Source organism: Vidua chalybeata, chromosome 1 (assembly GCF_026979565.1).
Source record: "Vidua chalybeata isolate OUT-0048 chromosome 1, bVidCha1 merged haplotype, whole genome shotgun sequence".
Lineage (NCBI taxonomy): Eukaryota > Metazoa > Chordata > Aves > Passeriformes > Viduidae > Vidua > Vidua chalybeata.
In genome coordinates this window covers 139,747,598-139,769,717 of record NC_071530.1, presented here as the reverse complement: position 1 = coordinate 139,769,717, position 22,120 = coordinate 139,747,598, and the positions used below count along the sequence as shown (strand labels likewise).

Genomic DNA, 22,120 nt, shown 5'->3' with positions numbered 1-22,120 from the left:
GACTGCTCTGGTTCAGTGTACAAGGGCAAACCTGGCTTTCCCAGCAGTTTAAGCTACCATGTAAACTGTGTAACTCATAAATAACCCATAAGTACCTGTGTTTTTTGCACCATATGTTTCCAAGAGTGACAACTTTTAATAGAGGGGAAGATCTGACATCTGGGATAGCCAAGTGTTCCCTCACAACACTTCAAATATGCTCTGGGTGAGGACAAATTTCATAGAAAGATCCATCTTTGAAGATTAAATACTTCCAGAATAATAGCAAAAATCTTAAGAATGTGGTAAAACATCCTTAATACTGATTTGTGTATGCATTTTTTTTACTATAAACTTTTCTTGTGTGGTAAAAAAGTTTATAGTAAAATAAATGCATACACAAATAAGTATTTGGGTGTTTATGCTCAAGGAATATTTATGATGAGTGTATAAAAATTTGTTGAAAATAGTGCACATGTTATTCAAATTTTGTAGACTATCATGAGACTGAATTCCTACACTATACAGTCTACTGAAAACAGATTTCAGTTCTGAGAAGTCTTTTTTTTTTTTTTTTTTAAGATCATTCAATCCTTGTCTTTCCAAATTGCTGAGAAAAATAAGTTTTCCTTAGAGAATGAATGGCAATATGTTTCAAAAAGATCAGCTTGTCTCTGTGACCTCTGAGTCATACCACTGGCTTTCCCACAATAACATTTTCCTCTTTTGCCCTCTGTGTGTAGCTTCCTAGTTTGAATATTTGCAATTGCATGTTAATCAGCAGTTTGAACGTAGAACAAAGAAGCATGTTCCTTACCTTTAGAACTGGGGTTTACCTTCCTTAAATGGCAAATTACCAAATTCTTTATTCTTTATTGTTCCATAATACTGTCTCAATACTGCAAACATATCTTTGCAATGCAAAAGCCTGCAGCTTGTGTTTTGAAATGCTATAGAGCCCATTTCAAGCTCAGCAAGATCATGCCTTTAGCAACCAAAACAACAGTATTTGAACAACAGATTTTCACTTCCCAAAATGTTTTTTTGGCCTATTTTTCCTCTCATGACTGAAAAATGTTTCCCCCACTCCACAGAAGAACATAGTTAGTATGGACTGTTACTGGGTTTGGGCTTTCTACATCTTGCATATCCCTTTAAGAACTCAAAAACAAATCCAGAATATTTTTCACTTAGTCAGCAGTAGCCTATGAAACCGGTCAAATGTTAAAAGTGACCAAAAATGCTACATATTTATCTTACTCCCTCTAACACAGTATGTCGTTGCATTCAAGTATGCTTTCAAAATTTTTGAAGGAAAGTCATTGTGTTTGGGGATAATTTTTTATTTTAAAGTAAAACAGACAAAAGTTTTGAGACCATGTGTTTGCAGAAAACAAAATAAGAATTAAGCTAAGGCCCAGATTATAGAACAGTGAGAACACTACCTAAGCAACTGCATGTCACCAAGCTATCACACAGCACATGCAGGACAGCCAGGGGATCAGGCCCATCCAGCATGGGTTTAGGAAAGTCAGGTCCTGCTTAACCAACATGGTCTCCTATGGCAAAGTGACCTGCTCCTGTGGATAATGTTTACCTGGACTTTTGTAGAGTCTTTGATATTGTCTCCTACATCATTCTCTTGGAGAAACTGCAAGCCTGTGGCTTGGGCAGGTGCACCCTTCAGTGGGTAAAAAGCTGTCTGGATGGCTGTTCCCAGAGTGTTCCCCAGGGCTCAGTATCAGGGCCAGTTCTGTTTAATGTCTTCATTGATGATCTGAATGAGAGGATCAAGGACACCTTGAATCAGTTTGTAGACAGCAGCAGGCTGGGCATGAGTGTTGATCTGCTGGAGGGTAGGAGAGCTCTGCAGAGGGATCTGGGCAGGCTGGATCAGTGGCCCAAGGTCAGTGGTGTGAGGTTCAACAAGGCCAAGTGCTGGGTCCTGCACTTGGGTCACAACAACCCCATGCAGTCCTACAGGCTGGGGAAAAGTGGCTGGAAAGGTGCCCATTGGAAAAGGACCTGGGGGGTGCTGGTCAACAGGGACTGAACATGAGCCAGTGTGTGCCCAGGTGGCCAAGAAGGCAAATGGCATCCTGGATCAGAAACAGTGTGGCCAGCAGGACCTGGGCAGGGATTGTCCTGGTCCTGTAATTGTCTGCATTTGGCACTGGTGTGGCCGCACCTCAAATCTTGGGTTCATGTTCACTCAAAAAAGGACATTGAGGGAGTGGGGTTTGTCCAGAGAAGGGCAACAGAGCTGGGGAAGGGGCTGGAGCACAAGTCTGAGAGGAGCAGCTGAGGGAGCTGGGGTGTTTAGCCTGGAGAAAAGGAGGCTCAGGGGAGACCTTCTCACTCTCTACAACTCCCTGAAAGGAGTCTGTAGCCAGGTGGGGGTCAGTCTCTTCCTCCAGGTAACAAAAGACAGGACAAGAAGAAAAGTCCTCAAGTTGCACCAGGGGAGGTTCAGATTGGATGTTAGGAAAAATTTCTTTATGGAAAAGGTGGTCAAGCACTGGAATAGGCCACCCAGGGAAGTAGTGGAGTCACCATCCCTGGAGGTACTTAAAAGATGGGGCACTTGTGGACATGGTTTAGTGATAGACTTGGCAGTGCTGGATTAAGGGTTGGACTTGATCTTAAAGGTCTTTTCCAACCCAAATGATTCTATGATTCTATGATAAATACAAAACACTTTTAGTAAAGGTCAGGGAAGTATTAGGAAGTATGCTTATGTAAACCTTGTGTTTTCTTTCAGAAATTTTTAATATTTTCTAATTTTTTTTACCTTTGTTTAACAGATGACCCTAAAATGATTGTTGCCAACCTTACAGTAAGTATTTAGGACTGAGACGTATCTGTCTATACTTCACTGTTCACTTCTTGATTTGTGGTATTATTCAGTTTTCTTTTCTCACTCTTTAGACAGGAAAATCAACCAACCATTATTATAAATAAAGAATGTTAAATGTTGCCCTTCATGAGTACAGATTAATGTTTGTCATGTTTTCCACTGTTTGCTGCTCTAGTAGCTTTTATAACCTTTTTGGGCAGTGCAGAGACAGAATCTCCTGGACTGTCTTTACTCCCTGAATTGAGTCTATTTATTCATTGCTTCAGAACTGGAAAGTAATCTTTTAGGGTAAACATTTTACTAGCACTTTGAAGACACTGAAAAAGTGTTTTTGATAGCCTTCAACTCTAACCTTGCCATTAGTGGAAGAAAAGTGTTTAAAATTAAAATTAAAAACAAACAAACAAAACAAAACCCCCCGGTTTTGTAACCAGATGGCTTTAAATATATCTGCAGATGAGGTGTATTTTTGAGCATTCAGGTTTCCACTGAAATTTAAGCTTTGGTCCAGTTAGAATAAAACTCTTCATCTGTGAGTTAAGTATGTGTAATATTTTGTTTGATGGTTTCATAAAGACTGTCACGAGAATGAAATTTTCCAAATACATCTTTGAATGGCTCCCTGGACCTTGGCTGCATGTAAATACTGCACAGAAATGACTGGACTAAGTACTCTAGCTGTGCTCTTTGTTTTCCAGACACCATCAGTGATGACCTCAACAGCTTGATTTCTGTAGTCAAAGGTTTTGTGTGCATCTTAAGCTAATTGACAGCGTGCTATTTGTAACCATTTATTTTTCAGTGTAGAAAGCCTGACCAGCACTTCAAGCCTTACCTGAAACAGCACCTGCCTAAACGCTTGCACTATGCTAACAACCGAAGAATTGAGGATGTCCATTTACTGGTGGATCGCAAATGGCACGTGGCAAGGTAAACCTTTGTGTTTACTTCCATCCTGATTTTCAGTCTTCTCTTCTGAGGAAATGGGACACTTAGGATTGCCCTGTCTGTTAGCATCCTGCTCCTCTACCCTGTGAGAAAGAGGAGTTTTGAGAACACAAAATATTTTAAAGTGTGGGAAAATCAGTTGCCAGATAAAAGGTAGAAACCCAGACTGATTTGCTCAAGCAGCTTGGTGGTGTTGACTGATCAGCTCAAATGTAGAAGCTGATAAATCTTTCTAATGAGGTGCAAGCTTAGTCCAACAGGGGAGCAGGGAATAAGGGCAGGCTTATGTGGTGAGGGGATGTTAGGGAACAAGAGTTTGAGTGGACACAGTACGTGAATGGAAAGAAAACGTAGGTATTGGCAGAGTGGGTGAATGTCTGAGAATATGTGGAAGGATGTGACAGGGTGGCCATCAAAGTGCTGTTGCGTTTCAAAACAAATCCACAGAAAGCCAGGATGCTTTAGCTCAGGCAAAAACTCTGGTTTGGGTTGCTCTTAGCCATATGACTCTGAATGACTCTGAAGTTTTGGTTATAGAATATGGGCAGTGTTTATTAGTTAGCTAAAAATGGAATGAGGAAAAATCAGTTGGCACATACATGTATAGAGTGAACAGGAGAGTAGTAGCCTTTGTTTATGGATGTTGCACAGCTTTCTATTTGAATATACTTTGACACGTGTTGTGTGTTACAGTATGAGAACGGGGGAGTCTTTTTGTATGTATCTGACTCAGTGCTTCTTGGAAGATGATACAGCTTTTGGCTCATAGTAGACTGTTATGAGCTTTACATTATGGTTGGATATTTTTGCCCATAGAGCTGCCAGGCAAACACACAGTGTGTTGTAAGTGCCTTTTGACATCTGTGCTTATCTCTCCATGAATTATGCAAGGATCACTCTGCCTAAGCAGTGAATGAGAAACCCCATTTGCTTTCTTGCATAACTCCACTGGCTGCTGGCAGGCTGCCCCATGGTTGGGGTTATCTATATTTCAAAGAATCACACTCTGAATTTTAGGTCTGTAAAAGCTTTAGTGTTAAGAATTATACTGGAATGGATGGGATTGCCCAGGTTGATTTACGTTTAGTAATTTTTTATTAATTACATTAGGCTTTCTTTGGTTATTTATTAATTTTCAGAGATCTCATTCACCAGTAATTCATTCATTAGTGTAAATGTAATTGGTAGTTACAGGAAAATGGTAGTTACAGCCCTAATTGCTGCAACTCTAGTAATTTATAAGGCCAAATTTGACTGAGGATTATTTTATTGCAGATGAAGAAATTAATTTGTAGGATAATGTGGTCCTCTGCATGTATTCCCTGCATGTGGCCCTATGAAACTGTATAGAAGTACTCTGAAATAAGCTGGTGATTATAATCCCTATGACACAATACTTATTTTTCCACATACTTTGTAAAAAACCCTATGTCAATAACAAGCTGGTAATTTGCATTCCTATGGTACAACACTTATTATCCTAGCTATTTGTCTTCATGAAGATCTTTCTTTTTTCAGCTTTGTTTCTGCTACTCATTTTTGTTTATTGGCCTGAAGGCAAAGAGGTGAAAGCATTTTATAGCATCCTATAACATTTGCAGCACCATAACATCAGAAAAGTGCTTTCTGAGCAGCCTCTGTTGGACTGGAGGTCCAACACCTCCAGTCTGCAGGAGATTATGTGATATGAGAAAATGTGAGAAATACTGAAGTTTTTATCAATAATAAGTTATTTCTTAGAGTGGGAGTAGAGGGAGAAACCCTGCGGATTCTGTATAAGCTCGGAAGTCCCTACTACTGCTACTCACAAAAGAAAAATTATTACAATGCATTGTCCTGTAACCTTATCCTTCCTGCCCAGAAGGATATTGTCAGGTCAGCCACCTTTGAGGAAAATTTCTAATACTTCTTCAATTTAGGAAAGCCATGGACGTTTACAAGAAACCAACAGGAAAATGTTTCTTTCATGGAGACCATGGCTATGACAACAAGATAAACAGCATGCAGGTATGAGCAATGTCTGGGAGGGTCATTGAAGGTCTCTGAAATGTAAACATTCAGTGAAAACCCCCTAAATTTTAATGCTCTTATTTCATATTCGTCTTTCCATTTTTTTTAAGACTGTCTTTATAGGTTATGGCCCTACCTTCAAGTACAAGACCAAAGTGCCTCCTTTTGAAAACATTGAACTTTACAACGTCATGTGTGGTAAGCTGCCTGCTTGAGAAATTGAAAAAGCAGCAAACTTATTTTAACAGGGCATAATTTAGGCACCCATGACCTTATGCCCTGACTTCCTCTCAGTGTTTTTTTTTCCTAGTTCCCCTTTCCCAAGCACTTGCCAGGAGGGCTGAAGGCACTTCTCAGGGGTCTCAGTTTGCTCTGGAGCTGGCCAGCAAAGTGGGTTACTATAGTTTTGATGTTTGCAGTTTGACAGAGATCAAATGGACACCTCTACAATGTGTGGTGTCCACATCTCAGCTGTCTAGGAAGGAGATTTCTGTTCAGAGACTGCTTCTGCATCTGCATCTGCATGTCTGATGCAGCAGTTCAGGTTGATCACTTAGTTTTCTATGGCATTTCCATGTATGATTATGTTTCCCAAATTTGTACTGAAACTGTGAAGATGAATCTGATGCATAGAAGAAGAATATCTGCATACAGATATCTGATGATATCTGTATGCAGATATTCATTAGGGTCTTTTCTTTAGTACTGATTTTCTAGAACAATGAAACTTTCAAGGTGTAATTCACAATAAAACTTTAAGGTGTTTCAAAGATATAATTCACCTTTTTTTCCCCAAACATGTAATGTTTAACTACCTAAGGGGTAGTTAGCCCTTATTTAGAAATCACTGTGTTGCAGATGTTTGGTGTGAGGTCAGCACATGGACTGTAGGCTTGCACTGGAATCTGAAGGAGTCATTATAATAAAACTTTGTCCAGTTTTAAACTTTTCCAGTGTCTTGATGCAAATTAACATTTTGTCATAAAGGCAAAGATACTATTCATGTGACATTTACAATTTTATGATTTGGACAAAAGAAAAAATCAGTGTTTTTATTATATTAAAAGCTTTCACTAACATGCTGTGGGTGTAAACAGTATTACTAAGAAACATGTTGGCTCGATAGAGTTGTTGCTTGAATATATGTTTGGAGTGTAACCACCATTAATTTTTCCTTGGTGCTTTCATAGATCTGCTTGGATTAAAGCCTGCTCCCAATAATGGCACCCATGGAAGTTTAAATCACCTGCTGAGAGCCAATGTTTATAAACCAACTGTGCCAGATGAAGTTGCTAAACCACTGTATCCTGTAGCTCTACCTTCTGCATCAGATTTTGATATAGGATGTACATGTGATGATAAGGTAGGTGTGTAGGATCTGTGGAAGCCTTCACTATTAGTGGTAGTTTTGGTAAAGTTGTAACCATTTTATTTGTTTTGAGAGATTTTGGTCTGTAAGATTTCCCCAAGTCCCTCCTGTGACGTCTTTGTGCCCCCTTTGGGGCCCCTTTGGAAAAACTACAGGTTTTTGTAAAAGAGGAGACAGGAAAATCCTGTCTCATAGCACTAGTTTTGTTTTGTTAGATGCTAGTAAAATAAGATGTCAGAGGGTTCCAGTGGTCCTAATTTCATTCCTTTTTTTGTTATTCTTGAGAAGAACAAGCTGGATGAACTCAACAAGCGCTTTCATGTCAAAGGAACAGAAGGTAAGAGCCTGGTGCCTTAGTTAATGAAAGCTGATTTACTTTTCTTTTGTAAATTACTTTGCATCATTAATACCAGAGCAACTCCTGGTGTGGTTTAGTTAATGTGTAGTAAACTGTCTTTTTGAGTACCTGTCAAGGTAGCCCACAGACACACATGAGATTCGTGGGCAAGGTGAAGTGCTGCTCACTGGAGAAAGTACACACTACCTTTTGCTGAACCAAGACTAAAGTATTGTTCAAAGCAATGTGAGTTTTAGCTCTTCCATTCCATCACTTCTAGAAGTTTTAAGCCAGATGTGAAGGCAGAGACAAGAGGAGAGGGTGCATGAGGCAGTACTTTGTTCAGCTGCAGGCTGTAAATGGGGAAGAAACCAGACTGTATTTGTGGGCTGGGTTTTACCATAGTTATCCAGGCTTAGATTTTACCTAGAAAGGATGCTACAGCTGCTTTGATAATCCCTGAATGAGTCTTAATGCTTAGCTTTTAGGGTGCAGGTTGCACAGTGAAACGAGTGCTCTGCTAGTTCCGGCTGCTCAGTGCAATTCTGCTCCTCTTTAGTGTTCGAGTCAATGTTACTCCCAGGAGAAAGCATTCCCACTCTCCTGGCCAGTTCCTGCTGTGTGCCAGCACTGACTTGTGGGTGGGCTCTCAGCTGCATCAGGGCCATGGTCCAGGGTAAAGTGGAGCAATAGGAGCAGCAGAGAGGGGATGGGAGCTGCTTTTCTGAGCAGCACTACTGACTGAAAGGCTCCCCAAAGCAGAGTTTTCTTTCTCACAGTGGTGATCGAGTTCAGCATAACAATTCACAGCATTTCCCTTACCATAACAATTGTCCAAAATAGCAAATTCTGAAGCTTTCAGTTTAGGCATAGATTTTTTTGAGGTACCTCAAATTGCATGGTTCAGATGATTAAGGAGATTCGTTTTCATTCCCTTATGAAGGTATTTTCAGTTTCTCTCTTGTGAACAGGCAATGTAGCCTATGCTTTAGTTGCTAAAGGTGACCTTAGTCCTCTTCTTTGTGAGTTAAATTGCCTTTCTGCAGCTTTCATCTTGTTATACTGATTTTCCCAATTAATGAAGAGCTACTCCTCACTGTGGCAATTTATGGCATCAGGAAAAAACACCCACACTGTTCTCACTGTTCAAATCTCAACATCTTTATTTTGGTTTCTGGTTTTCATTCTTCTTCACTGCAGTAATATAAAAATAGTATTTTTGGTGTATTTTAAGATGTAAGCATTTAAACCAGTTGTACTTGCTCATTTGTCAATTTTCTGTTAAATGGCATGACGTGTCCTTACTTAAACAAGCAGTTCTGCTTCATGCAAGTTATGTTTTCCTTCATGGTGCACTTTACAACATGGTGCACCTTGTTGATATTCACAGACAGAAGGAAAAGATGACTTGAGCTTTTCTTGAATAAAGCAAGTTTATCATCTTTGTCCTTAGACTAGGCCTTTCCTACTTTTTTCCTTGTGCCCTGTAAAAACATCCTCTGTTTGTACTCAAGCACTAATAAATCATGCCCTTTTCTTTCAGGTTAAATGTCTATCTGGGAACTGTGTTAGGCCACTTTCCTTGTTTCTATGTTTTAATTTCCAAAAGCAAGCCAAGTGTGTTTGCCAAAAGGTTATCAAATTCAATGGACTGTACAGGACAATGCAAGATTATCCAGGAAATTTATTTTTCTTCTATCCCTTTCAATGTTTTTATCTTTTTGTAAGCAAGCTTGTCAGAGTTATCTGAGGACATTTAACCATAACATATCACCAAGAAAGAAGGGCTGTTTTTACAGAGCTGGAGGCATCTTTTTGTAGCTAAAGTTAGGAAAAGGGTTTTTTTCTTAGTTTGTTTCTTTGATATTACGGACACAAAATAGCACATCAGTCTTCAGAACAAATTAGTATCAGCCAAGTGGGAAAAAACTACTCTTTGAGTGAGTGACCACTTTTGCCTCCCTTTTGAGACAAGACAGAAGTCATAGGAAGACAGAAGACATAGGAAGGAGAGAAAGTCCACTGAAAAGTGGCAGGATTGATAGACTAGGGACTGATTTAAAGCTATGAAAAGGAAGTGTTTACCGCCTCATGTGCAACTGACACGTGGACACAAAGATCGTTAAAGAGTCTCCAGCTTTTGGAAAAAACATCCTCTCTCCACCCTGTGACAAAAACAAGCTTTCAAGTGTAAAAGGGACTTTTAATCCCTAAGAGTGTTTGTGAACCTGGAATGGGGATCACAGCCAGAACAGTTGAAGACTTCTTGTTCTCTCTCTGTCAAGATTTCCTTACTAGTTAGTCGGGGTCAGTATCCCATTAGTGATCACTGAAAAAATCAACATCCGATGGAAAGCCAACCTCCCCCTTTTTTTTTCATCCTTAAGATTTTCAACATAAATGTAATTTCTTTTGATTTTTAGAGAAGCATCTTTTATATGGACGCCCTGCGGTACTATACCGCACAAAATACAATATCTTGCATCACCACGACTTTGAAAGTGGCTACAGTGAAACATTCCTGATGCCTCTGTGGACATCCTACACTATTTCCAAACAGGTTAGTGTTCTCTCTACTCTTGAAACGTGCTTTAAAAATCTTGGGAAGATTTCTTTGGTACCTATAATCTTGAAGTCCCAAAATTTCCCTTCCCCAGGGAAATATTCCCCCCAGAAATTATGTCAAGCATCATTGTAAACAATGCCCAAATTCTTTTATTTCCTCATGAGAGAACAACTTTAAGGGAAAGGGTTGTGTATTTCTTCTCCTGTTTTAATTTTATTTTTAAGTTTTGTTCAACGGGGGTTTGTTTTATTATGAGTGACTTCATTTGAATTTTCTCCCATGGGGATTTCTGCTCCCTGAAGAAGGGGCAGAAGGGGTGCAGCAATGCAGGAGCAGGATTTGGTTGTACAGCCAAGTGGTTTATTTTGCTGCATGCAAGGCCTTCTGTGTAGTCTGTCAATGGTATGACCTACTTTCCTTTTCTCTGTAAAAGCTGAAAGTACATTTTTTTGTTGTCTCCATGTTCCTCAATGCAGGCAGAGGTATCAGGTGTCCCGGAGCACCTGGCCAGCTGTGTGAGGCCTGACCTCCGCATTTCTCCAGGAAACAGCCAGAGCTGCGCCGCCTACAGAGGAGACAAACAGCTCTCCTATGGATTCCTTTTTCCTCCCCGTAAGTTTAGATAGCTTTTTAGTATCTAGGGATTTTGTAATTTTCTTGTTTTATTAGGGAAAACCCTTGGTGTGAACATACTTCAGGCAATCTCCATCAGATATAAACAGACTAATTTTGATTTCAAAAACCAGTAAGATAAACATATTTTTAATTTATAAATCCAAATTAGACTCTTGCACACTGTAAAAGTTTCTACCATCCTATAGAAATAGTGATAGTAGAAAACCTGTGTAAAACAAGCATCCTTGATTCTCCTGAGGTGCTTGCTTTGCTGCAGTATTGGATCTATGATCTTCTGGGATTAGTAAATGTTGAAGGGGCACAACTGTCTCACAGTTTAGAACTTCATTGCTCTGTCTTCCTCACTCAGTGGCTGAAATATTTTATGGTGGATTTCTGAAATGGAATTACTGGTGTAGAGGCTCACTCAGAACTAGAAGATAATCCCACACTCCTCTCCCAAGAAATTGTTGACGTCTTTTATAAAAGCCTGCAGAGCTCTCTGCTTTTTAAGACAGCAAAAATAGATAAGCTATATGAAAATATTTTGAACTGATTGAAGTTGAAGCAAAGATAAAATTCTTCCTTTCCATGTTCAGCTGTCACATTAAAGACAGATTTTGTGCATGTAGTGTGCACTTCTGAATATAACACTCAGATTGCTGTTTAGATTATGGTATTCCCCTTGTTTAATCTCTGAATCCATTTTCAAAACATTTTTATATTCTCTGAAATTCTTATATTTAATCTTATTAATTTTTTCTGTTTCCCTGTTTTCAGAATTAAGTTCCTCTGCAGAAGCAAAATATGATGCTTTTCTAATAACAAATATCATTCCAATGTATCCTGCCTTCAAAAGTAAGTGCTCTTTCCATGACTATGCTTCTCTTTACCAGCAAGCTTTTTTTTTTTTACTTTGTGTTGGATTATGGAATGAATTGATAGGATAAGTTTAGAACATTAAATTCAGTTACCTGTAGCTGGCAGCTAGTACCTGTGGACACCTGTATAGTGCTAGGTAATGGCAGGCAAAGTACCACAAGAAAGTCTTAAGTTTTAAGAAAGGTTTATTTTCCTTGGTGCTGGGTTAATGTAAGGGCACAGCCACACTGTAGGTCCAGTTGTGCTTTGTGCCACAATAATTCACTTTCTGTAAGACCATTCAGATTCTCTTGTCTGTAGCTGAAGTTAGTGCAGAACATACTTAGGCAACAATTGGAGCCTGGGAGTGTGCCCTTGTTATTTCGTAGTTCAGGGACAAGTGATTGCATTTTATTTTTCTATCCATGCCCTTAGAGGGAGACTGAAGATATTTATTACCTATTAAGGAAAAAAAAAATTTAAAAAAAAAAAAAAAAAGAGAGAAGAAAACTCATTTTTTGAAAATGAGGGATGATTTAAACCTGTCTGAAACTTTCAGTGCTGCAGGGTTATATTACTAAAATTTCTTTTGTCTGCACATCCCTTTTCTCTCTAGTCTTGCCAAGAGGTAGGAAAACCATCAGGCTATTCTGGTGGCATTTTTGGCTTGGCAGGGATTGACAAGACTTGGAAGAATCTCAAGAGCCTGTTGTGAGATTTCCAATTCAGATTTTAGGCCAGAGAGGTTTGGATAAACATCAAAGCCTATGGGAGCCTTTTCCTTTTTAAAACCAGGAAGGAGTGTTTTTAACTGAAAAACCTCTGTGTAGGACCAAGTGGTGATGTTTGCTGGAAATTTGAGGAAAAGCACTTGACTGATTAAAGAGTGAAAAATTATTGGGGATTTCCCACTCCTGAATCACTTCATAAAAATGTTCTTAATGTTAATGTTAATCTAAGTATTTGGCTGAAATGGTAATCATAGGAGAACAACCCACCTCTAGCAGCTCATTTTGTCTAGTGGCCTTCTTCATCACATGTGGGTGAAGGATTCCTTACAAAAAAATTCTGGTACTAACGTCATTCCTGGGGAATTACAAACCACTCCATGTGTACAGGTTGCAGTGCTGAGAGCAAGTATAAGCTCATTATATGGATCTTTTTCCATAACAGGTTAAATAGGAGGTGGCAGTGCTATGCTGCGCTGGCTTTGGTGGTAGTGCTGGCTGCAGAGGCCCCCTCCTCTGCTTTGTGTTTATAATTCACTGTCCCATCCCCCCTGGCAATAATTCTGTATCCACTTTTTCCATAATGAGACTGGCTTAAGCAGTTCCTGCTTTGCTGGAGCTCCAAAAATCATACCCCTGAGCTGGCCCCTCATTGCCCTGGCATTGCTCTGTGTGTGGCTGCAGTGGGAAGTGGAGCTGCGACCTGATTTAGATACAAAACTCGAGGCAGTGGTACAAGAGGGAGTCTTTCTTCTTTGAACTGTTTTTATTGATAAAGCACATGCACTGGAGGAGTGAGCAGCTGGAGGAGTGGTATTGCCAAGTGATTAGGCTGAGATTCTTGTTAGACCACTGCTGGTGGGGCCTGGGCATCAGCCCCAGCTGGTTCTGCATGTGGCACTGAGCAGTGCTAGAACAAAGTGTTCAAGGGGGTTTTCTAAGGCTGTCGTTACCACCAGCCCCAGGGAACCACGGACTTAATGGTCTGAGCTGGCAAGACAAGAGTTAAACTCTTACAAGTCTGAGACGTTTTGTTTACCCACACTTCCGTTAGTTAAAATAAAAAGAAAAAGAAGAAAAGAAATGGTATCACTGGAGGTTCCAGTGTCTTTCCCATCTCTGTGAGAATCTTAACTTTTTGAGGAGGACATGGTGGGAGAAAGTGTATCATGCTCTTCCCAAAGGTTGCTGCAATGACATGACTTTGGTCATCCTTTATGGCACCTAGTTTAAAAGTTAAACATTTTGTATTGAAGGAGAATTTAACTGAATGAATTTGTATTTTTCTTTCTTTTAAAATGTTTGGTTTTAGCTTGTCATTGCGGTACTGTATCCTTTTAAAGATTAATAAAACCCCCTAAACAGCCACCCCAGCACAGTTCCCTGTAAGCAGATAACAAAGATAAAGGCAGTCTTTAAAGAGATATCAAAAACCTGTGAATAGCTGTTTCTACAGCTTCTTGAAGGAACAGCAGAATCTCTGTGCAAGGCCTATGGCAATGCTGTCCTGGAAGTGGTAGCATGTATTTCCTTTATCAGTGGTTGGGGGAAAATAATCAACAGAGAACAAAGTCTGAATAGGCTTTATTGACAAAACTGAATGAAGCTGCAGTAACTCTGTAATTCTTAGTCCTTCATTTCCCCTACTGTCATATGAATAATATCCTCTGGATTTTTATCTTGAGGAAGAAAAAATCTTGACATGTTTTGACTTATCCAAATGTTGGTGTGTTGTGAGGTTTTTGTTTGGTTGGGTTTTTTCTGTTTGTTTTGGGTTTTGGGTTTTTTTATTACTTTTGATTGATTGGTTGGTTTGGGTTTGATTCTTTTTTTTCCCCACAGAGGTATGGAACTATTTCCAAAGGGTTTTGGTGAAGAGATATGCCACTGAACGAAATGGAGTCAATGTTATAAGTGGACCAATCTTTGACTATGACTATGATGGTTTACATGACACACCTGACAAAATAAAACAGTAAGAGTTTGACTTTAAATTGGTTTGCTGTTGCTTCTCTTAATGATGACATTATCTTAAACAATTAATTACCTGCACATTATTTAATTTTTTATGAGGTGACATAATTTTCTAGCTCTTCCTAAAGTTACTGGGACTGAATGCCCATGTAGGTAGGACAGTGGTAAAAATAAGGAAATTACAATTCAGCAGTTAGCTGTTCACCTTGACTTTGAAATTGTTTTCATCCTCCAGACAAAGTTCAATTTGGTTCCACATAGTCTATTGTCTCTAAAATTCTCCTTATTTAAGGAGAATTTAAGAAGGAGAAGGAACTTAAGAGCTGTGCTATTGAGTTACAGGCTCAAGTCTTTTGTTAATTCAGTACTGCATTCTCTCTATGTCTCTGAACTGAAGAAGCCTTTCAGCACTGCATGAGGTATTTCAGCAGCACAGTGTGAGCTAATTGGATCCTCACTTTCAATAGTGTTCAGGAATCAAACACATTTCAACAATGTATATGTGTCCTCACACGTAGGAGAGGAAAGACCATGTTGTTTGTGTAACCTTCTTCCAAACAAGTTCATCCTTTGTGGATAAATATTTGCTGTATTCCCCCAGGTTTGTGGAAGGCAGTGCAATCCCTGTTCCAACGCATTACTATGCCATCATCACCAGCTGCTTAGATTTCACTCAGCCAGCTGACAAGTGTGATGGACCACTCTCTGTTCTCTCATACATACTTCCCCACCGGCCTGACAACGATGAGAGCTGCAATGTAAGTTTAGTTGCACTACTGCAACCCTGTGGTAAACATGTCCCTGACACATGTGAAAACCCATTACTATCAGAGGCAAGTGTTCACTAATGTCTTGAATGGGAAGCACAGGGTTGTGCCTCTGTTGAAGTGTCATTAGCTCATTAGACAAATGCACTCCTCCATGACAGCAGCAAAAGTATGGAATTATTACTGCACCTAAAATTGCCTGGAAGAACTGCCATACAAGAGGTTGGCAGTCTTGTTTTTTGCCTGTAGGATTCTACATTTTACAGTGTAACTTCAGAGCAGTCTGGGGGGAGGCTGTATGCATAAACATACTGTGCTGGCAGCCAGCCTGATGTTTTTATGGAGGTCAGTTTCCATTAGCAGATACAATGCAATCTGTCTGCTACAGCAGTCTGGATGCATCGGTCAGCATGATTAGATCCAACCCACACAGTATTGAAAGTATATGCTATAACCTGCTAAGGGTAGAGTGCCAATTCTTGCTGTTTCCAGAACACCTTGATTCAAGGGAAAAGTTTGGCTTCTTATTACAGAGATGGCAAAATACCCTCCTGGTTTCATTTCTATCTTCCATTAGGATACAAGATCCTCTACTGTAAGAATCTTGATGAAGGCTTTGGTCTGGCCTGCATTGCAGAAAGTGCACATTTGGCAGCTGATTGTGTGGCAGGAGGGTGTTGGGTCCCCCGTGGGCTCTGGCACTCCATGAGGACAGCAGAGTTCCCAGGCAGCTGTATTTAGACTTGTCCTTCCGCCTGAACTTGTTCTCCCATTACACAGCTGTGTGGATTCCTGCACACAGACACTGCACTATGGGCTGCCAGGAGACTGTTTCCTGAATGAACACATTACTGTTATGAATTTTGTATTGGCAAAAAAGTTATGACTCCTATTCCAGCTACAGGCAGAAATAGTCATTTCAACTCTGTACACAATTCACCTGGAACACTGTTTCTTTCTCACTCATCAAACAACCGTTTCCTGAATGAAGGCATTAATGTTATAAATTTTGTATTGGCAAAAACAGTTAAGACTCCTGTTCCAGCTACAAGCAGAAATAGTTATTCCAACTCTGAGCACAATTGACTTTGAACACTGGTTCTTTTTCATTCATCAAACATTGCTTGCTTTCAGGGCCCATGCTTTTGGAGAAGTATCCCTCTCTCTTGAGCGGGTCTGGCTCTGTTTGGATCTCAACTGTTTTGGGCAGAGGCGTCTTTCACCAGAAGTCTCTGGGAGTCCTACATATATTGCATTGTGACTTTTTCCTGGACTGCTTTTTTCTGAATCAAGATCCAGTTAGTGATCTGGAAATTACTATTTTGGTAGATATTAGTGTCTCTGCCCTGTAACTGTGCCCATATGTAATTTTAAAACAAAGTAATTTATTTTTTCCTCCTTATATCATGTGTCATAGTTCTCTTAAACTGCTGAAATCTTTTTTATGAGCTCTTTACAATAATGGTCTGTTTCAGTCTTTGATTTCTTACATCTCAAACGAAGCTTCTTTTCTCTGTAGGTCATGCTACTTGTAAATACATATGGTGTATGTATTTACAGTTTGAAATAATCTTCAGTGCTTCTGCAAGGTCATTAGCAGATATCGGTCCATGCTTTTTATATAGCAAAGAACCACTCCTGAATGAAAATACAGTTAAGCAAATTTTTGCCATTGAAATCCATCATCAGCCTCACTTTTGCATATGCTGTTCCATCTTATTTGTTCAAAGAAGTAATTGCGTAAAACCTCACCATATTTCATGGATGAAATGCATGGCATAATATAAGAATTTTACTTAACCTCTCCACCGTTTTCTTTTAAGATTTGAAGAAATATTAGCTTTCCCTCTGCTCTGCTCTAGCTGTACACACATTCTCTTCACACAGCCGTTGAAGAACACCACCACTCTTCTCATCTGAATTTGTTCCTTTTCTAAACAGTGTTTATTCATGGTGAGGTTATGCCCATTTATTCTTGTGTCAACATTTTTCTATGTCTTAAATAGCCCTTCTCTTGGATTCACCCTAGAGATGATTTATGATGATTCTCAAGGCAAATAACTTCTCTCTATTCATGGAAGACCCGGGGTTCTTTTTTGCTCATATAAGAGAGAATGAGACTGTTGGTAGAAATAGACTTCCTATGCATCTCATCCAGTCCAATCTGTTTTTTCACCTGGATCATGAATGAGATTAAGTACTGCAGCTTAGATCTCAAAATGAAAATGGTTTTCTTTGCACTGGACACGACTTCTCTGATACTACTTATAATTTGCTTTTTCCATAGCTGTGTTACAATGGTGGTTCACATTCATGCACAGCTGGTACACTCAGCACTTCTCTTCTGCCTGTCAATTTGGATAACCCAACTTCATTCTGTCCTGGGAGCTCCTGCATCTGCATCCTCCACTATGCTATTCCAGTCTTCCTCTGCATTGACAGGAGCTCCCAACTCTTGGTGATTTTGCTAGCAACGAATTACCTTGGCACAAGAAGCGAATGTGAAAACATTACAAACACTCCTTTCTAAGACCAAAGTTGAAGGAACCCCAGAAACTACTAGAAAATTCCTCCAGGCCACTGTTTTCTCTTTCAGCAAAACATTTAAATGTCTTTTCTTAAGTCAGTTCCTCACCCACCTGTCTACATGCATCATGTTCAGCTTTCTAATTGATATACAGAGAGATTATTGTGCAGAATATCTGGTATTTTTTCCACTAGATTTTGTGTTAGCCTCCTAATTGTTCACTTCTTCCTATTTATCCCCATGTTTTTGATTGTTACTTTTTCCTTCCAAAACTCTCCTTATTTTTGAGGTGAGACTAAGCACTAAAGCTGGAGAAAACTTAAATGTCATTTTAAATGTATACACTTCGTTCATTGTTATGTAGTAATACTGTGTTAGTTGATCACTATTTAAAATCCTTGCTGCTGAGCCTGAGGCTTCATGGGCCAGTTGTGGACTGGAAAAAATAAAACATAGATCAGTTGATTGATTTTCTAGAGTCATGAAAATGCTGTCTTGCTGGACTAGGTTAAACAAGCCTCCCCATCCTGTGATTTATTCATGTTGCAGATCCTTTACAAACTGCTTGTATTCAAGAAAAGTGAGCTTTGTAGCTTGCTCATAACTTCCTTTTGAGCTCTGCAGATTTCCTGCTCAGAAGAAAGGCTTGAAGAAAGCAAAAATGTCACAGTGGCTGCATTTGCACTGGCAGCCCTGCTGAGGCCTGTTTGCAGACTCCTGCTTGCCAGGCTGAAGGCTGAGCAGGGACTTCCCGCGGCCGCATGCTGCCAGGTGGCATCCCTGGAGCACGCACTGCAGGCAAAGGGGAGTGAGCAGGACACACTCCCTCCTCTTCCCTCTTAATTTGCATCTTTCTTTTCTTGTTCCAGACCTGGTTTTGGTCCTCAGGTTGTTAGTGCTATGGACAGGAAAGCTGGTTTGGGGCTGAGAGCTTTGAACCAAACAGGTGCTGATTGGGTCATGGACATTTGCTTTAGAGCAGCCAGCTGTGATCTGTCTGGGACTTTGTGTCCTCTCTGCAAATGATCACCTCACCCTCCTGCCTTTTGTCAGGTGACCCACTTCCTGATCTGTGGCTCAACTACTGCACTGGATAGGTTTTGGCATTGCTGGAGTTTAGTCGTGATCCATGAGAGGATAATTTGGTAGGGGGACATTGCTGAGTCATGAATAGTTCAGTATAAAATCAGGAAAGGGTTCATTTCCAGGAATAGTCACACACATGAATACCTGAGATAGAACCCACCGTTCCTTTCTTCCCCAGCAGTGGTGTACAGGTACCAGGCAGAGGGGCCAAAGGGGGAAGAGTCCTGTTTGCTTTGTCCTTTTCACACGTCTGCTCCCCGTTGTGCCGTCCCCAGGCCTGGGTGCATTGCTCGTGGCACATGTTGCTGGCCTGGTTAAGACACACAAACAGCCAGTCACTGCAGTGTTTTGCAGGGCTGATTTTCTGATGTGTTTGCAAGTTACCTTAGTTTGTGGATGACTGCAACATGTGCTGGTGCTGGCACAAGGCATGAGGCAGCAGCTATCCCCTAAGAGAACACAACCTGACCCCAAACACTCTGGCAGCATAACTTTCCTGATTATGCTTGGTGAAATTCTTTTTTCTATCAGTGAATAATATGTATGTTCCAATCACAAGAGTTTTTAGGTACCTACATAATAAACCATTGTCCCAGCTGTGTAATTAGTTGTAAAGGTCCCCTAGAAGTAAAATGGAAAGATTAAAATATTACTGTGTTAGATGACGTGAAGGTCAGTTGAGAATAATGTGTAGGCGTAGAATTCAAAGCCAAACAGCCTAGAGTTTGGGCTTCGGTAATTCAAAAGTGATTAATATGGAGTTCTTTCTGTGAGATAAAAAAACATAGATTGACCAGTGGATCAAAAAAAACCTATGGCTGTTCTTCTGAAACACCTGCAACTTGAGGCTAGGTTTTTCTGGATGATTATGGTCTTTGTGTCAACCCCATCATAAAATGGGTACTGAAATAAAACTGCAGGATTCATCTTGCACCTTAAATGTCAAATTTATTTTCTTGGAATTCATTTACCTTATTCATTCTTGAATAAGGCACACAGATTCTTCAAATCTGAAACAAACGTGTAGACAAGTTGCATTTGCTTTTGAAGATGATTTTTGACAAGACTTGTGATAAAACTTTTTTTTTCCTCTTTCCCAGAGCTCAGAGGATGAATCAAAGTGGGTTGAAGATCTTCTTAAGATGCACACTGCACGTGTCCGTGACATCGAACAGCTCACTAGCTTGGACTTCTTCCGAAAGACCAGTCGCAGCTACACAGAAATCCTCTCCCTAAAGACATACCTGCATACGTTTGAAAGTGAAATTTAGCTTTCTAAACTTACTCAGTGCATCCTTTTATCAACTGGTGTATATTTTTATATTGTTTTTATATTTATTAATTTGAAGCCAGGACATTAAAAATATTAGTATTTTAATCCTGTATCAAATCTTAAACATTAAACCTTTGTGTCATTTGTTTTGTTTCTCTAATGTTTAATATAGGTATGTCTCTTGGTTGATTTAGTAGTGCTTGTAATACTGCATTTTGAGTCCTTACTCTGAGCTTTTAAGTGGTGCTGCAAGGTTTGATGCGTGCATCAAGGAAATATTAATTTCTCATGCTCCTTTACCACACTTGTAGTCCTGTACTGTGTATCAAAATACTGAACATGTAAAATTACACTCATTTACTGATAACTGTGTGACAGACATATTTAAACACTATAGACAAATAGCATCTTAAATATAATAAACCACACATTCAGTTTTTTTAATGTGTTTTGATTTCCTTTCACAGGGATGTTCAGAGGGGCTTGCAGGCAGCTGAGTGCTGACAGATCTCTTACTGGGTAGAGCCCTTCTCAAGAGCTTAGGTTTGCTGGTAAGAGGACTAGTTTGCTGGGCCAGGGGCCCAGGAGTCCTGCCCTGGTACTCAGCAATGAGACCAAAAAATAGATACCCACAGCAGTGATTACTGGTTAGGTTTTGCTACAGGGGGAGAGCTGGGACAGGAGGATGCTTGCTGTCATGAGCTAGCAGGGGTACCCTATGCCTGATGCCACTTGGCCCTGCTCCAGAACTGTGGACAGGATTTTTTATAGAAGACATATGTTATGGAGCATTAGTGTACCTAGATGATGTAAAAGAGAAATTATTGTTTAGCATGCCTTTGAGGCTGAACCCACTAATGACAGTATTGTAAAGCCTTCATTTGGATTTACACATTTCCCTCTCTCTAGTTGTTTGTGTCTATTTTTACCTTGAGGATTGCAACTGCTGAAGGGAAGAGGGAAGGGCTGGAAAGCATTTCAGCCATGTACACAGACGAGTAGCCAGGGTCTCCTAAGTAAATTAATCTAGCTCAACAGCAACTTGCATCCCTGTAGCATCCATCTAAGATAAAGTAGTAAAGTGGGATTAATCATGTTAACATAGATAATAAAGCTCTTGTGACCAGACAAAAATTTAATCTTCTATCTGCTTAATTCTGTTTAATTTAGTAAAGTGCAAAACTTGAATTCTTTTTAATCCCTCCAAAATATTAGTATGGAAATTCTAATAACTGCACAAAGCTACGGGAAACATCCTATTCTTGCAAATTAAAAATTGTCTCTTGTGGTTGTCTGGTAGCACAGAAATATTTTCCTGTAAGCTTTCAGCAGGGCTTCTTGCCATGATAAACTTTATCTTCTTACATGTATTTCCTTTGGATTTAAAAGAACTTTCTCTTAAGACCTAATTCCTTCAACTTGAAGTTTAGCAATGATTTAATGTGGTGGTTCATAAACTAAAGACCACCACTGCTGTTTTACTTTCACATTAATCTGTTCCTCTGTTTATTTGGGTTTTTAATCAAATTGAAAAAATTATGTAATTCTTTTATTTTCTCCCAAAATAACATGAAATTTATACCAACAGAACATTTAAGCTCTGAAAAATGAGATTGTGTTCCAAGAAGTTTGCTTCTGAAATGTAATTAGTGATTGAAAATGGTTGGGAGAGACAATTTAACTCTTGGTTTCACTAAACAGTGGTGCTTACTGTGTAGGGAAACATCAATTTTTTGACTAAATTTCTTACTCTGACAGTAAATACTAGTAATTTACTTCTGTCTTACCTACTTCTCTTACCTTTGGTTCCACGTTCTTGCATGGTATTGCTGTTTTATTTTACTGCATTAGCAGAAATAACTGTGCTGAAAAATATTTGTGGTGACTTCTGCACGTGGCATGGGGTACTTTTCCCATTGAAAGATGCCTTATCAAGACAAAAGTTCTAATGCAAAGCTAAAGCCTTGTAAATCCCTCTGAACAACATGAGCTCTGCAGGAACAACAGGTATTTTAAAGGAAATTTGTAATTTGCCTCTGGAAGTCTTCAGGGTGAATGTTAGCTTAGGGCAGAGGGAAGGAACCCTTCTGCCTTCCAATCCTGTTAGACCATTTTGAAAAGATGAAATACCACTTGTTTCTGTTACGTATTGCTTTTTCTTGATATTTCTCTGGCTTCAGCAAGAAGTCCATTGAGGAGAACAAGCACTGAATGTTTCTGCCA

The 22,120-nt window shown here is 39.6% G+C and overlaps 1 protein-coding gene across 1 annotated transcript in view; it reads left to right on the top strand.

Annotated features, from left to right (window-relative positions):
• ENPP2 (ectonucleotide pyrophosphatase/phosphodiesterase 2) overlaps positions 1-20,336 on the top strand; it is a 71,698-nt gene extending 51,362 nt beyond the window's left edge. The window contains 12 exon segments of the mRNA XM_053950772.1: positions 2,784-2,815; positions 3,639-3,766; positions 5,704-5,791; positions 5,905-5,992; positions 6,985-7,157; positions 7,449-7,500; positions 9,924-10,060; positions 10,543-10,678; positions 11,462-11,539; positions 14,113-14,245; positions 14,846-15,002; positions 19,725-20,336. Coding sequence (XP_053806747.1) covers positions 2,784-2,815; positions 3,639-3,766; positions 5,704-5,791; positions 5,905-5,992; positions 6,985-7,157; positions 7,449-7,500; positions 9,924-10,060; positions 10,543-10,678; positions 11,462-11,539; positions 14,113-14,245; positions 14,846-15,002; positions 19,725-19,895 — 1,373 coding nt within the window. The 3' untranslated portion in view covers positions 19,896-20,336.
• Positions 20,337-22,120: the final 1,784 nt, after the last annotated feature.